The 17,877-nt window shown below is 46.7% G+C and overlaps 1 protein-coding gene across 1 annotated transcript in view; it reads left to right on the top strand.

Moving 5' to 3' along the window:
- Positions 1-17,541, top strand: part of LOC141197270 (vomeronasal type-2 receptor 26-like) — a 106,889-nt gene extending 89,348 nt beyond the window's left edge. Inside the window, exons 2-3 of the mRNA XM_073662657.1 lie at positions 16,640-16,699; positions 16,826-17,541. Of these exons, the coding sequence (XP_073518758.1) occupies positions 16,640-16,699; positions 16,826-17,541 (776 nt within the window). The remainder of the gene's footprint in view (positions 1-16,639; positions 16,700-16,825) is intronic.
- The last annotated feature ends 336 nt before the right edge of the window (positions 17,542-17,877 follow it).

Here is a 17,877-nt window from a genome sequence, read left to right as displayed (position 1 = left end):
AGGGTCAGGGAAACTGGCGCCAAGTTTACCAAGAGGAGGCCCGAGGCAGCCGGACAGAAGGGTTGGTAAGAAAGGCCAGACAAAGGACACACAAAGGGGGTCCTGTGAAGCACTCCAAAGTTATCTGGGAGTTGTCTGAGCCCCTCACCTGGTGAGCACAGTATGACGTGGGCAGCCGTTACCTGCAGACGTGGTCTGGATAATAAGAACTGTGAGTAAAGGCCCTGGACTGCATCACTGACTCCGTGTCATTACTGCTGCTGCCCTGCACCATCACCCCCATCCTCCGCATACACTGCCCTGAGGCTATACTCCTCCCGTGGGGAGTTATGCTACGCTCTGCTGCACCCACAACACCAGCCTCAGCGGTCTGCCCTGGAGCAGCGGTTCACTCTGACCGCAATCCACGGGTGGCGTAGTCGGACATTTAAACATCAAAACCACATAAATAGTTCCGCCACTGGTTTGACCGCCCTGAGCCACGGAACCGGGTTGCCGCCACGGAGACTACAACCACCAGCATCCACCAAAAAGGGTCCGGCTCCGGGTGTCCCAAGGCCCAGGGGGCGCGTCAGAACATTTTCATCACCTTTCACAATCACCAATGGGACAAGGCAGGAATGTTCTCTGTCCCCTCTCTTATACATCCAAGTGACGGAGCACCTGCTCTCATCAATTCGCCATAACCCCAATATTAGGTGGATTGAGGTGGGAGGCACCGAGTACAAGTGCTCTCTATTTGCTGATGATGTCCTAGTATATATCACTCAATCACATATATCCATCCATGCTGTTATGGCTGAAATAGATCACTTTGTTACATGGTCAAATTTTAAAATCAATGCAGCGAAGTCTGAGGCCCTCGATGTCTCCCTCCCCAAATCCATATAGGATTCCATCCAGTCCAACTTTCCCTTTGCCTGGCCCTCACAGGGTATCAAATACTTAGGAATTCCTATTCATAGAGACCTCTCCCATCTATGTTATCTTAATTTTGGGCCCTTTATTGAACAACTCCATACAGACCACGGTTGGCAAGTTAGAACTGTAAGATTCACTACGTGAACCACTGGTGTTTTGTGGAAAAGCACATGTACACTGTGTTCCAAATTATTATGCAAAAAGTGTTTAGGAGTGATAAGGGAAGAATTTGTTTGTTTGTCAGTTAAACTCATTGATGGTGATGTGTGTCAGGGCTCTTTATATCACTGTAAGCAATTGCAGACACCTGTGCTAATTAGTTTGGCAGGTGTGTCCAATGAAAGGCAAGACTACTTAAGAAGGCTGTCTCACATTATTAAGCAGCCTACATTTTCTGCCAAAATGGGAAAGAAAAAGGATGTGTCGGCTGCTGAGAAGCAACAAATTGTGGAGTGTTTAGGTCAAGGCATGACTACAATCAACATTGTGCGATGATCAGGATGAAGTGTCTTGGCAATCAAGAAGTATGTAGCTGATTCACAGTACACACGTGTGCGTGCTGATAAGGGCAAATTGAGGACTCTTTCCTACAGGCAATTACATCAGGTTGAAAGAGCAGCGGAAAAAAAGCCTTGTCATAGCAGCAGACAAGTTTTTGAAGCTGCTTGTGCCTCCAACGTCCCCCGAACAACAAGATGCAGGGTCCTTCAGAGGTTTGCAGCTGTGCATATGCCGTCCTGTCGACCTCCTCTATCCACTTCACACAAGCAGAAACGGCTCCAGTGGGCCAAACATTACATGAAGACTGATTTCAAAACAGTTTTGTTCACGGATGAGTGCCGTGCAGCGCTCGATGGTCCAGATGGATGGAGTGGAGGATGGCTGGTTGATGGACACCCCACGCAAACACGGCTACAGCGCCAACAAGGAGGAGGTGGAGTAATGTTTTGGGCTGGAATCATGGGGAGAGAGATTGTCGGCCCCTTTAGGATCCCTGAAGGCGCTAAAGATGAACTCCATAATGTATGTGGATTTTCTCAAACAGCACTTCCTGCCATGGTTCAAGAAGAAGAACCGTGTATTTCACAGCAAGATCATTTTTCTGCATGATAATGCACCATCTCATGCTGCACATAAAACATCTGCATCTCTGGCTGATATGGGCAGAAAAGGGGACAAACTTATGGTGTGACCCCCATGCTCCCCTGACCTTTACCCCATTCAGAACCTTTGGAGCATCATTAAAAGGAGTGTCTATGATGGCGGGAGGCAGTTCACATCTAAGCAACAGCTCTGGGAGGGTATTCTGTCCTCATGCAAAACAATTGAAGCAGAAACCATCCAAAACCTGACAAATTCAATGGACGAGAGAGTTCAGAAGCTCCTTTCGAACAAGGGGTCCTATGTGAAAATGTAACATCACCTAGAATAAAGTTTTGAGTTGAAAACTGTTTGATTTCAGTTTCTAACAACCTGCTAATGCTTATAATTTCAAAAATGACCATTTTTTTGGTCTTTATTAAAATGAAAAGGTTGATCGAAAAGTTTGGGGGATCTAAGAGTGTGGCAACCCAGTAGTCATGATTACTTCGAATTCTGACAATATGAGGGTCATGTTGCAGGTAGTGCAGCAAGAAGGCACTTATGTGTCTTGCGCATCTCGGAGCCCCAAAATTATTTTCCGGGCTAGATGCAGCTAAAAATTATTATTAATTTTAAATCTGGTGAAGCTTTAGTATAGATGGCCTAATAGGATCAGTGCTGCACACTGCTACAAAGCCCAAATTATTTTCCAGTCAAGATACAGATAAACATGATTAGTAATTTTAAATCTGGTGGAGCTTATTATAGATGGCCTAATAGAATCAGTGCTGCACACTGCTACAAAGCCCAAATTATTTTCCAGCCAAGATACAGATAAACATGATTAGTAATTTGAAAGCTTAAAACGGTTGGTAGGGTGATTTTAACCAATCATCAAGCTTTTACTCTCCCCAGGATGACACAGGGGTAGAAAAGTCTTTTCGGATTCATGATTTGATCATCTTTATGAACGTGAGTCTGTCTACATTATCAGTGGAGAGCCGCGTGCGCTTATCTGTCAGCACACCACCAGCAGCGCTGAACACACGTTCAGACAGAACGCTGGCTGCGGGGCATGACAAGATCTCCAAGGCGTAAGTGGCTAGCTCCGGCCATTTATCCAGATTGGAAGCCCAAAAAGAGCAAGGGTCCAGTGACACAGTCGTGGCTTCAATGTTTACTTGGAGATACTCCTGTACCATCGTCTCTAGGCGTTGACTATGTGTCAGACTTCTTGTCTCCTGTGGCCTTGCAAAGGATGGGCTAAAAAAGTGGTGAAATGATTCCGCAAAATTGATGTTACCAGCAGATACTGTGGTTCTGTTACGGTTTGAGTGCTGAACACTTGACGGTCCCACGGTTGGCAAGTTGGAACTGTGAGATTCACTACGTGCACCACTGGTATTTTGTGGAAAAGCACATGTAAGATTCTGCAACAGTCTCTGCTGATACTCCTGCATGCGTGCATCCCTTTCTATGGCAGGAATAATTTCTGCAAATTTACTTTTGTACCGGGGATCTAACAGTGTGGCAACCCAGTAGTCAGGATTATTTCTAATTCTCACAATTCGAGGGTCATGTTGCAGGTAGTGCAGCAAGAAGGCACTCATGTGTGTTGCGCATCCAGGAGCACCAAGTCCCTGTTGTGTTGGTGGCGAGGTAACAATCATGCTTCCTTCCTCTGTCCTCTCCCCCCAACCTCGCACACCAGAAATGTGATCAAGGTCTCCCTCATCTGATGAGTCTTCCATCAGTTCGTCCTCCACTTCTTCCTGGGCTCCTGCACCTTCCTCACTAGTTTGGCTGCTACCATGCGCCCTGGTAAAACCATCTCCCCCACCCTCACATGCCTGCCGCCTTGGTGCTGCTGACCGTCTGGACCTTGCAGATGTTAGCCCTTCCGCATACAACTCCTCCTCCTCTACTTCCTCCACCTTCTCTTGTGCCACCACCTGACTCCGAATTCTGTTTAACATGTGCTCCAGCATGTAAATCACCGGAATAGTCATGCTGATAATGGCATCGTCAGCACTAAACATCTTCGTCGCCATTTCAAAACTGTGCAGAAGGGTGCATAGGTCCCTGATCTGAGACCACTCCTCCAGCGTGATTTGCCCAACCTCTGGATCTCGTTGGCCCAGGCTATACGTCAGAACGTATTGCACGAGGGCTTGTCGGTGCTGCCACATTCGCTGCAACATGTGCAGAGTTGAATTCCACCGGGTAGGCACATCGCATTTTAGCCGGTGAAGTGGCAGGCCCAACGACTTCTGTAGAGATGTAAGTCGCTGAGCTGCGGGATGCGAACGGCGAAAGTGAGCACACAGCGACCGTGCCCTCTGCAGAAGGCCATCTAGTCTGGGATAGTGGGCTAAAAATTGCTGGACAACCAGGTTCAACACGTGAGCCATACAAGGCACGTATGTGACATTGCCCCGGCGAAGGGCCGCACCTAGGTTTGCAGCATTGTCGCACACAGCCTTCCCTGGTTTCAGGTCCAGTGGAGACAACCATTCATGAAATTGGTTCTCCAGAGCTGACCACAACTCCTCAGCTGTGTGGCTCACATTTCCCAGACATTTCAATGTAAAAACCGCCTGATGACGTTGAGCCCTGCTGCCAGCATAGTAAGGAGGTGTGCAGGATCCCTTCTGCGCAGTTAGAAAGCTTGTGGCATGACCAGACAGGCTTTGGGTGCAGGTGGAAGACCGAGAGGAGGTTGAGGAGGCAGAAGCAGTGGAGGAACTTTGACATAAAGAGGATTGACGCACAACTCGTGGGGACGGCAAGACTTGGACAGCAGCCCCTTGTCCTGCTGTCACCATAATTACCCAGTGCCCAGTCAGCGACATGTAACGCCCCTGTCCATGCCTACTCGTCCAAGTGTCTGTGGTGAAATGCACCCTGTCACACACAGAGTTTCTCAAAGAAGCGGTGATGTTGTGTGCGACATGCTGGTGGAGCGCAGGCACACCTTTCTTTGAGAAGTAGTGCCGACTGGGCATCTGGTACTGGGGCACTGCGGCGGACATAAGGTCTCGAAAATCCTCTGTGTCCACCAGGCGGAGAGGCAGCATTTCTGTAGCCAAGAACTTGCAGATGGTGAAATTCAACCTCTTAGGTTTCTCATGGCTAGGAGGAAATGGTCTTTTACTTGTCCACATCTGAGGGACCGAGGGCTGGCTATTGTGCTTAGACGGGGTTGATAAGGGTGTCCCCGGCAAACTGCCGGTCTGTGAGGAAGATGCAGGCGGACATGTTAGGTTGCCTTGATCCAAAGGTGGTGCTATCGATGTCGGACATCGCTCAACACCAGCTGGTGTTACCACCTCCAAAGAAAATGATGACCTGCCAATCACGCTGGCTGTTGCGGGTAAAGAGGTGGCAGGTCTGCGCCCCAAAACAGGTGTGACTGCTGTCCCCCCAGTCACAGAGGATGAAGAGGCCGCGGATGCACAAGATATGGCAGACGGTGGTTGGCCCGGCCGGCTAGGCCGCATTGTAGCACACTGAGCTTCCCACTGCAACTTATGCTTCATGTCCATGTGCCGGTTCATGCATGAAGTACTCAAACTATGTATTTTTTGGCCTCTACTTAGCTTTTGCTGACAAATGTTACAGATAACACGAGTTGGGTCTTCTTTATCGATCTGAAAAAATGCCCAGGCTATGCAAGGCTTAGCACCCATGCGACCTGAAGAGCCACCACGACTTGTGGTGAGAGGCAGAGTTGTGTTTGAGGATGCAGTTGTTGACGTGCTTCCAGTACTACGTCTCTGTCCAGGAAGGCGCAACCTGACCTCGTCGTCACTAGCATCTTCCTCCACCTCCTCTGCTGACCTCATCTCTTGGCTGACTGTGGGTTGACAGTAAGTGGGATCTCCGACCTCATCATCATCACCCTGTGCGTTATCACACCCGTCGTCCTCAGAGCCAACCTGTTCCTGCCCTGACAAAAAACTAAAGTTGTCGCTCCAATCAGGTATTTGAGTCTTATCATCGTCTTCCTCATTGTCTCCACCAACAGGAGTTACAGTTTGGGAATGAGGGTCTACATTATGGTCAGAACCTTCTGCGTCTGGTCCTGGATCCGACTCATAAAGATTCTGGGCATCAGTGCAGATCATTTCCTCGTCTGGATTCACAGAAGCGCTGGAGTCGACCTCTGATTCCCAGGCTATAGTATGAGTAAACAGCTCTGCAGACTCAACCATCTGTTCTACCTCATACTCAGATGGGCAGCTGGAGATTTGGGAGCTGTGAGGAAGCAAGTGCGATTGGGGTGACACCTTTGAGGACTGGAGTAATTGTGATGTTGAAGTTGATGTGGAGGAGAGCCCACTTAAAGGAGCACTTGATATCCGTTGAAGCACCTGCTGTTTTTGTGCCTCATCTGGAATTTGTAGCGATTGGCGTGGCCGTAAGAAAGGGATCTTATCACATTGTCCGCTAAAAGAAGTAGACATTTTAGTTTAGCTGGAAGATGGTCTTTCTTCTGCAGATGTTACTGTTGCTTTAACACCTACCCCACGGACACAACCTTTTTTCCCCTTCCCAACACGCCTATTCCCCTTTCCACCAGCAGCAGGCCTTTTTCCACTCATTTTGGTGGTTAACTAATTAACAACTCTGGAGTTGTTTGCACAAAAAAACAATGGATGGGAACCGAGCAGAGCTGAGTGGCCAAACTGTGGTATTAGGCCAAAACTATTGGCTGGGTTAGATGCAGAAAAAAATTATATTCAATTTGCAACCTGATGGAGGTCGGTATAGACGGACTAATAGAGAAAGTCCCACACACTGCTAGAAGGCCAAATATTTTTTCAGAGCTAGATGCAGATAAAAATTATTTTTAATTTGCAACCTGATGGAGGTCAGTATAGATGGACTAATAGAGAAAGTCCCACACACTGCTAGAAGGCCAAATATTTTTTCAGAGCTAGATGCAGATAAAAATTATTTTTAATTTGCAACCTGATGGAGGTCAGTATAGATGGACTAATAGAGAAAGCCCCACACACTGCTAGAAGGCCAAATATTTTTTCAGAGGTAGATGCAGAAAAAAATATATTCAGTTCGCAACCTGATGGAGGTCTGTATAGATGGATTAATAGAACAAGTCCCACACACAGCTAGAAGCCCAATATTTTTTCAGAGGTAGATGCAGAAAAAAATATATTCAGTTTGCAACCTGATGGAGGTCAGTATAGATGGACTAATACAACAAGTCCCACACACAGCTAGAAGCCCAATATTTTTTCAGAGGTAGATGCAGAAAAAAATATATTCAGTTTGCAACCTGATGAAGGTCTGTATAGATGGATTAATAGAACAAGTCCCACACACAGCTAGAAGCCCAATATTTTTTCAGAGGTAGATGCAGAAAAAAATATATTCAGTTTGCAACCTGATGGAGGTCAGTATAGATGGACTAATACAACAAGTCCCACACACAGCTAGAAGCCCAATATTTTTTCAGAGGTAGATGCAGAAAAAAATATATTCAGTTTGCAACCTGATGGAGGTCTGTATAGATGGATTAATAGAACAAGTCCCACACAGAGCTAGAAGCCCAATATTTTTTCAGAGGTAGATGCAGAAAAAAATATATTCAGTTTGCAACCTGATGGAGGTCAGTATAGATGGACTAATACAACAAGTCCCACACAGAGCTAGAAGCCCAATATTTTTTCAGAGGTAGATGCAGAAAAAAATATATTCAGTTTGCAACCTGATGGAGGTCTGTATAGATGGATTAATAGAACAAGTCCCACACACAGCTAGAAGCCCAAATATTTTTTCAGAGGTAGATGCAGAAAAAAATATATTCAGTTTGCAACCTGATGGAGGTCAGTATAGATGGACTAATACAACAAGTCCCACACACAGCTAGAAGCCCAATATTTTTTCAGAGGTAGATGCAGAAAAAAATATATTCAGTTTGCAACCTGATGGAGGTCTGTATAGATGGATTAATAGAACAAGTCCCACACACAGCTAGAAGCCCAATATTTTTTCAGAGGTAGATGCAGAAAAAAATATATTCAGTTTGCAACCTGATGGAGGTCAGTATAGATGGACTAATACAACAAGTCCCACACACAGCTAGAAGCCCAATATTTTTTCAGAGGTAGATGCAGAAAAAAATATATTCAGTTTGCAACCTGATGGAGGTCTGTATAGATGGACTAATACAACAAGTCCCACACACAGCTAGAAGCCCAATATTTTTTCAGAGGTAGATGCAGAAAAAAATATATTCAGTTTGCAACCTGATGGAGGTCAGTATAGATGGACTAATACATCAAGTCCCACACACAGCTAGAAGCCCAATATTTTTTCAGAGGTAGATGCAGAAAAAAATATATTCAGTTTGCAACCTGATGGAGGTCTGTATAGATGGATTAATAGAACAAGTCCCACACACAGCTAGAAGCCCAATATTTTTTCAGAGGTAGATGAAGAAAAAAATATATGCAGTTTGCAACCTGATGGAGGTCAGTATAGATGGACTAATACAACAAGTCCCACACACAGCTAGAAGCCCAATATTTTTTCAGAGCTAGATGCAGAAAAAAAATATATTCAATTTGCAACCTGATGGAGGTCAGTATAGATGGACTAATAGAATGATGCTATGCCCAAAAGATTTTACTTCACTAGGTGCAGTAAAAAAATTGGTATTCTATACACAGGTGGTATATCTTGCAACACAGATAGGCTACTCCACTGACTAACACACTCTGCAATAGGCCAAAAAGGATTAGCTTTGCTAGATTCAGCCAAATGCTGTGAAAAAAACTTGCACAGCACTGGCACAGACCTGCCTGGCAAAAACTGATAGCAACTGATGTAACCTAGTCCTGAAATGGACTCCAATTACAATTCGTCTTTACTCCCACAATCTATCTATTTAAGAGCACAGACCTGCCTGATAAAAGTCGTAGGAAATGCTGTAACCTAGACCTTAAAAGGACTGCAATCACAACTATTCCCTACTCCCAAGCTATCTGTAGATTTGTGCGAAAATTGGCTTGAAATTAACAAGGTATAGCGCACACAGCAACAGTGGTGCCGTCTAACATGCAGCTGCAGCAGTGAGAAAATGGTGGCGACGGGGAAAATGGCTTGGTCTTATAGGGCAAGGACATGTGACATACACTGCCAATGACACATGCCCTTGCTTGTGTGAAAAAAAGCACTTCGCTCCGTGTGTGCGCTGCTTATAGGCTGACAGATTGCACCTCCCCACTGTAAATGCGGGAAAGAGAAAAAAAAAATGGAGATCTTCATTGTTCCTGCAGAGATCCATCCCCTGCCCCTCCCCCCACCCCGCTGTACACTCAAACTGCGTATTAACATTAATTTTCATCATTACTGAGAAAAAATCCAGTTATGATTTTGGTGCACGAACAGTTATCGAACATAACCTCGAACAGCCGAATTTTTCTCAAATTGTTCGTGTTCGCCGAACGGCTCGAACACCGCCCAAAACAGCTCGAATTTGAGATTGGCGAACAGTTCGAGTAGAACAACGCTCATCTCTAGTTAGATGGAGAAAAAAATTATATTCGATTTGCAACCTGATGGAGGTCAGTATAGATGGACTAATAGAGAAAGTCCCACACACTGCTAGAAGGCCAAATAATTTTTCAGAGCTAGATGCAGACAAAAAATTATTTTGAATTTGCAACCTGATGGAGGTCAGTATAGATGGACTAATAGAACAAGTCCCACACACTGCTAGAAGGCCAAATATTTTTTCAGAGCTAGATGCAGAAAAAAATTATATTCAGTTTGCAACTTGATGGAGGTCAGTATAGATGGACTAATAGAACAAGTCCCACACACAGCTAGAAGCCCAAATATTTTTTCAGAGGTAGATGCAGAAAAAAATTATATTCAGTTTGCAACCTGATGGAGGTCTGTATAGATGGATTAATAGAACAAGTCCCACACACAGCTAGAAGCCCAATATTTTTTCAGAGGTAGATGCAGAAAAAAAATTATATTCAGTTTGCAACCTGATGGAGGTCAGTGTAGATGGACTATTAGAAAAAGTCCCACACACAGCTAGAAGCCCAAATATTTTTTCAGAGGTAGATGCAGATAAAAATTATTTTTAATTTGCAACCTGATGGAGGTCAGTATAGATGGACTAATAGATAAAGTCCCACACACTACTAGAAGGCCAAATATTTTTTCAGAGCTAGATGCAGAAAAAAATTATATTCAGTTTGCAACCTGATGGAGGTCAGTATAGATGGACTAATAGAACAAGTCCCACACACAGCTAGAAGCCCAATATTTTTTCAGAGGTAGATGCAGAAAAAAAATTATTTTTAATTTGCAACCTGATGGAGGTCAGTATAGATGGACTAATAGAGAAAGTCCCACACACTACTAGAAGGCCAAATATTTTTTCAGAGCTAGATGCAGAAAAAAATTATATTCAGTTTGCAACCTGATGGAGGTCAGTATAGATGGACTAATAGAAAAAGTCCCACACACAGCTAGAAGCCCAAATATTTTTTCAGAGGTAGATGCAGATAAAAATTATTTTTAATTTGCAACCTGATGGAGGTCAGTATAGATGGACTAATAGAGAAAGTCCCACACACTGCTAGAAGGCCAAATATTTTTTCAGAGCTAGATGCAGAAAAAAATTATATTCAGTTTGCAACCTGATGGAGGTCAGTATAGATGGACTAATAGAACAAGTCACACACACTGCTAGAAGCCCAAATATTTTTTCAGAGCTGGATGCAGAAAAAAATTATATTCAATTTGCAACCTGATGGAGGTCAGTATAGATGGACTAATAGAATGATGCTATGCCCAAAAGATTTTACTTCACTAGGTGCAGTAAAAAAATTTGTATTCTATACACAGGTGGTATATCTTGCAACACAGATAGGCTACTCCACTGACTAACACACTCTGCAATAGGCCAAAAAGGATTAGCTTTGCTAGATTCAGCCAAATGCTGTGAAAAAAACTTGCACAGCACTGGCACAGACCTGCCTGGCAAAAACTGATAGGAACTGATGTAACCTAGTCCTGAAAAGGACTGCAATTACAATTAGTCTTTACTCCCACAATCTATCTATTTAAGAGCACAGACCTGCCTGATAAAAGTCGTAGGAAATGCTGTAACCTAGTCCTTAAAAGGACTGCAATCACAACTATTCCCTACTCCCAAGCTATCTGTCGATTTGCGCGAAAATTGGCTTGAAATTAACAAGGTATAGTGCACACAGCAACAGCGGTGCCGTCTAACACGCAGCTGCAGCAGTGAGAAAATGGTGGCGACGGGGAAAATGGCTTGGTCTTATAGGGCAAGGACATGTGACATACACTGCCAATGACACATGCCCTTGCTTGTGTGAAAAACAGCAGTTCGCTCCGTGTGTGCGCTGCTGATAGGCTTACAGACTGCACCTCCCCACTGCAAATGCGGGAAAGAGAAAAAAAAATGGAGATCTTCATTATTCCTGCAGAGATCCATCCCCTGCCCCTCCCCCCACCCCGCTGTACACTCAAACTGCGTATTAACATTAATTTTCATCATTACTGAGAAAAAATCCAGTTATGATTTTGGTGCACGAACTGTTATCGAACATAACCTCGAACAGCCGAATTTTTCTCAAATCGTTCGTGTTCGCCGAACGGCTCGAACACCGCCCAAAACAGCTCGAATTTGAGATTGGCGAACAGTTCGAGTAGAACAACGCTCATCTCTAGTTATTAAGTCGTCGAGAGTGGTAGGAATGTCCCGACCGGCGAGTTCATCTTTAATACGGCCGGACAGACCTTCCCAGAAGACAGACACCAGGGCGTAGTTATCCCAGGCAAGCTCTGGACCAAGGGTACGGAACCGTATGGCATATTGGCCCACGGTGAGACTTCCTTGACGGAGGCGTAGCAGAGATGAGGCAGATGAGGTCTTCCGTCCTGGTTCATCGAAGACTTTCCGGAAAGCCGTGAGAAAGGCTGGCAGGTTGGACACCAGGGGGTCTCCTCTCTCCCATAGAGGATTTAGCCAAGCCAGCGCCTCCCCCGTGAGATGGGACTTGATGAAGGCTACTTTGGCTCGGTCGGTGGAAAACTGGTGTGCCAACAGTTCAAAGTGCAGAGTGCACTGGTTAATGAAGCCCTGTGCCTGGCCGGGATCTCCGCCAAAGCGAGGCGGGGCTGAGAGGCGGGGACCAGGAAGAGATGCCATGGTATTGATGGGCAGCGGCGGTGCCGGGGTAGTAAGTATGCGAGTGGAGGCCGCTCCCGATGAGGCAGTCAATGTGTCTAGGCGGGAGTTAACACTACGCAGGTGACTCAGGATGGAGTCCTGTTGGGACCTCTGACGGGAAAGTTCATGACATAGGTCCGAGAGTGAGAGAGCTTGGGTGCCACCGGGTTCCATGGCCCGAGCAAACTGTAACGGGTCTGAGAGGTGGAACCTCTGAGCAACTATACAAAGGGGCAGTCCTTGTAAGGAAGCGGGTGGCTCCCAGGGAAGGCGGGCAGGTAGTCACGGCAAGTGACAGGGACAGTCTCTGGGTAGAAGGGCAGGAGGTCACGGCAAGTGACGGGAACAGTCTCTTGACAGGCGGGGTGGTCACAGCAAGTGACAGCAGGGTAAGAGTCTCTAGACAGGCAGGTGGTCACGGCAAGTGACAGCAGGATAAGAGTCTCTAGACAGGCAGGTGGTCATGGCAAGTGACAGCAGGGAAAGAGTCTCTAGACAGGCAGGTGGTCACGGCAAGTGACGGCAGAGCCTCCAGGTAGGCTAGCAGGCGGATAGCAGGTGGGCGCTCCCAGATGAGTGGGCAGACGTCTCTGAACAGGCAGGTGGTCATGGCAAGTGACGGCAGAGCCTCCAGGTAGGCTAGCAGGCGGATAGCAGGTGGGCGCTCCCAGGTGAGCGGGCAGGAGTCTCTGGACAGGCAGGTGGTCACGGCAAGTAACGGTAGATGCAGAAAAAAAATTATTTTTAATTTGCAACCTGATGGAGGTCAGTATAGATGGACTAATAGAGAAAGTCCCACACACTACTAGAAGGCCAAATATTTTTTCAGAGCTAGATGCAGAAAAAAATTATATTCAGTTTGCAACCTGATGGAGGTCAGTATAGATGGACTAATAGAAAAAGTCCCACACACAGCTAGAAGCCCAAATATTTTTTCAGAGGTAGATGCAGATAAAAATTATTTTTAATTTGCAACCTGATGGAGGTCAGTATAGATGGACTAATAGAGAAAGTCCCACACACTGCTAGAAGCCCAAATATTTTTTCAGAGCTGGATGCAGAAAAAAATTATATTCAATTTGCAACCTGATGGAGGTCAGTATAGATGGACTAATAGAATGATGCTATGCCCAAAAGATTTTACTTCACTAGGTGCAGTAAAAAAATTTGTATTCTATACACAGGTGGTATATCTTGCAACACAGATAGGCTACTCCACTGACTAACACACTCTGCAATAGGCCAAAAAGGATTAGCTTTGCTAGATTCAGCCAAATGCTGTGAAAAAAACTTGCACAGCACTGGCACAGACCTGCCTGGCAAAAACTGATAGGAACTGATGTAACCTAGTCCTGAAAAGGACTGCAATTACAATTAGTCTTTACTCCCACAATCTATCTATTTAAGAGCACAGACCTGCCTGATAAAAGTCGTAGGAAATGCTGTAACCTAGTCCTTAAAAGGACTGCAATCACAACTATTCCCTACTCCCAAGCTATCTGTCGATTTGCGCGAAAATTGGCTTGAAATTAACAAGGTATAGTGCACACAGCAACAGCGGTGCCGTCTAACACGCAGCTGCAGCAGTGAGAAAATGGTGGCGACGGGGAAAATGGCTTGGTCTTATAGGGCAAGGACATGTGACATACACTGCCAATGACACATGCCCTTGCTTGTGTGAAAAACAGCAGTTCGCTCCGTGTGTGCGCTGCTGATAGGCTTACAGACTGCACCTCCCCACTGCAAATGCGGGAAAGAGAAAAAAAAATGGAGATCTTCATTATTCCTGCAGAGATCCATCCCCTGCCCCTCCCCCCACCCCGCTGTACACTCAAACTGCGTATTAACATTAATTTTCATCATTACTGAGAAAAAATCCAGTTATGATTTTGGTGCACGAACTGTTATCGAACATAACCTCGAACAGCCGAATTTTTCTCAAATCGTTCGTGTTCGCCGAACGGCTCGAACACCGCCCAAAACAGCTCGAATTTGAGATTGGCGAACAGTTCGAGTAGAACAACGCTCATCTCTAGTTATTAAGTCGTCGAGAGTGGTAGGAATGTCCCGACCGGCGAGTTCATCTTTAATACGGCCGGACAGACCTTCCCAGAAGACAGACACCAGGGCGTAGTTATCCCAGGCAAGCTCTGGACCAAGGGTACGGAACCGTATGGCATATTGGCCCACGGTGAGACTTCCTTGACGGAGGCGTAGCAGAGATGAGGCAGATGAGGTCTTCCGTCCTGGTTCATCGAAGACTTTCCGGAAAGCCGTGAGAAAGGCTGGCAGGTTGGACACCAGGGGGTCTCCTCTCTCCCATAGAGGATTTAGCCAAGCCAGCGCCTCCCCCGTGAGATGGGACTTGATGAAGGCTACTTTGGCTCGGTCGGTGGAAAACTGGTGTGCCAACAGTTCAAAGTGCAGAGTGCACTGGTTAATGAAGCCCTGTGCCTGGCCGGGATCTCCGCCAAAGCGAGGCGGGGCTGAGAGGCGGGGACCAGGAAGAGATGCCATGGTATTGATGGGCAGCGGCGGTGCCGGGGTAGTAAGTATGCGAGTGGAGGCCGCTCCCGATGAGGCAGTCAATGTGTCTAGGCGGGAGTTAACACTACGCAGGTGACTCAGGATGGAGTCCTGTTGGGACCTCTGACGGGAAAGTTCATGACATAGGTCCGAGAGTGAGAGAGCTTGGGTGCCACCGGGTTCCATGGCCCGAGCAAACTGTAACGGGTCTGAGAGGTGGAACCTCTGAGCAACTATACAAAGGGGCAGTCCTTGTAAGGAAGCGGGTGGCTCCCAGGGAAGGCGGGCAGGTAGTCACGGCAAGTGACAGGGACAGTCTCTGGGTAGAAGGGCAGGAGGTCACGGCAAGTGACGGGAACAGTCTCTTGACAGGCGGGGTGGTCACAGCAAGTGACAGCAGGGTAAGAGTCTCTAGACAGGCAGGTGGTCACGGCAAGTGACAGCAGGATAAGAGTCTCTAGACAGGCAGGTGGTCATGGCAAGTGACAGCAGGGAAAGAGTCTCTAGACAGGCAGGTGGTCACGGCAAGTGACGGCAGAGCCTCCAGGTAGGCTAGCAGGCGGATAGCAGGTGGGCGCTCCCAGATGAGTGGGCAGACGTCTCTGAACAGGCAGGTGGTCATGGCAAGTGACGGCAGAGCCTCCAGGTAGGCTAGCAGGCGGATAGCAGGTGGGCGCTCCCAGGTGAGCGGGCAGGAGTCTCTGGACAGGCAGGTGGTCACGGCAAGTAACGGTAGAGCCTCCAGGTAGGCTAGCAGACAGGTAGCAGGTGAGCACTCCCAGGTGAGCGGGCAAGAGTCTCTGGACAGGCAGGTGGTCACGGCAAGTGACGGCAGAGCCTCCAGGTAGGCTAGCAGGCAGGTAGCAGGTGAGCGCTCCCAGGTGAGCGGGCAGACTGATCCATAGACAGACTGGCAAGTGCTGGTAGGCAGACTGTCTGACCGCAGGAATGCAAGCAGACAGACAAGGATCAGGCAGGCATCAAGCAGGGATCTGGCAGGTAACTGGCAGGTATCTGGTAACGGGACCTGAGGGGGGCTGAAGCAGAGTTGAAAGGCTTTGCAACAACATTGCTCGGGCACCTCCATTTTGGAGGAGGTGCCTTATATATGGTGAGGTCCTCGGGCCATTGGCCGGGAACTCCTTAGGACGGTGCGCGTGGCCCCTTTAAGAGAGGGGGAGCGCGCATGCACCCTAAGCACAGAGGCTGGGAAGCAGCGCGCGCTGCCAGCAGAGCAGGAGGAAACCGCCGGGCAGGGAGCGGAGAGGTGAGGGGAACGACGTCCCTGCCTAGCAGGAGGCAGGGACGCCGACGCTACATGTATTCATTCAAATTAGAGAGACAATTTAAATTAAAAAGGTTAGAGCTGCCTCTACCGCAGGGGGGCTCGCTCGACGCACCAGCAGACAGGCACCAGTATTGGGAGAGGGGGGCTGGCCGTCAGGGTCCACCGCAGCTCTGGCACAAACTCAGTGACACGGAGGTCGCACGGGCAGGAACAGACTGGCTGTGTCGGCTTCGCACTTTTTTGGTTTTAGAAGGGCAGAACATGCCTATATCTGTGTCTCCCCATCCTTTTACTCCTCCACCTCTTTTCTTTTCGCATGACTATATGTACTTGTCACTTTTCCATGTGTTAGTTGTGTCTTCTGAGCAGTTTGTCAGCTTTTGGACACATTTGAAGGTGTTTTCCATGTGTTTCTATGTGTTTTTGTTTGCCTGCCATTGGTTTTAACGGTGTTCGAAGGTGTTCGACGAACCGAACCGAACTCGAACACTACGGGGGTGGCTCAACACTATATTTAATGTCATGCATGTCGCTGTAATCATAAGTAACATGTACTTTCCTTGTATTATTTCCAGATAGTGAAATCTGCCACAAGTGTCCTGATGAGAAATGGCCAAATGAAGCTAAAGACGAGTGTATCCCAAAAATAATAGAATATCTGTCATATGAGCAGGATGTAATGGCAGCAGTTTTCTCCTCCATGTCTGGACTTTTACTTATCATAACCCTCCTTGTATCATGGATTTTCATTTTCTTCTCAGACACTCCTATAGTAAAAGCCAATAATCGGAACATCAGCTTCATTCTTCTTCTGTCCCTCAAGATGAGTTTATTTTGTGTGTTCCTGTTCATTGGTCGCCCGGATGACACAACCTGCATGGTACGACAAATCTCCATTGGAGTCACCTTCACTGTTGCGGTGTCTTCTATCCTGGCCAAGTCCATCATGGTTTCCATCGCTTTCAAAGCCACCAGACCTGGAAGCTCCTGGAGGAGATGGATGGGGGTGACACTGCCCAATTCTGTAGTCCTCATCTGCTCCTTCATTCAGTTGCTGAATGGCGTTATTTGGTTGTCGGTTTCTCCCCCATTTCAGGAGATGGACATGGACACTTATCCAGGGAAGATCATCATTCAATGTAATGAAGGCTCTGTTGTGGCTTATTATTTCATGTTGGGTTATATGGGGTTTCTAGCCGCTGTGAGCTTTGTTCTGGCTTTCATGGTGAGGACATTACCTGATATCTATAATGAGGCCAAGTACATCACCTTCAGCATGCTGCTCTTCTGCAGCGTCTGGATCTGTGCTATCCCAGTGTATCTGAGCAGTAAGGGGAAGAACATGGTCATGGTACAGATATTCTCTATATTGGCCTCGGAAATTGGGATATTGGGCTGCATATTCTTCCCCAAATGCTACAATATTATCATGAGGCCAGAGATGAACAGTAGAAGACAATTCCTGGAGAAACATTAATGCATGCAATAGTTATACATAGAACACTGTTACTAACATGGGATTTGCATCTTATATTTATATTGATACTATTTAAATAAATAAATGAAATATAAAGAGCAAAATCCACATTATTAGATAATGTTTCAATTGTGTTTATTGTTGTAAACCAGGAGGCTCGGGTGCTCTAAAAGTAGAGACTGGGGAAACATTGACGAAATATATCAAAGAAAAAGATAGCACTCATCCTGGTTGAGAAGGTGAGGTATTAGTTAAAAGGCAAATGGTCTTTTAATTCTTTTGTGACATATTTTCCTTTGTCTCCCTTATCTCAGCTGTCAGGGTGGGATGTGTAGA

This window comes from Phyllobates terribilis, unplaced genomic scaffold (assembly GCF_046119375.1).
Source record: "Phyllobates terribilis strain yellow unplaced genomic scaffold, ASM4611937v1 Scaffold_82__1_contigs__length_6685932, whole genome shotgun sequence".
NCBI classification, from domain to species: Eukaryota; Metazoa; Chordata; class Amphibia; order Anura; family Dendrobatidae; genus Phyllobates; species Phyllobates terribilis.
This window is presented reverse-complemented; position numbering and strand designations above follow the sequence as displayed.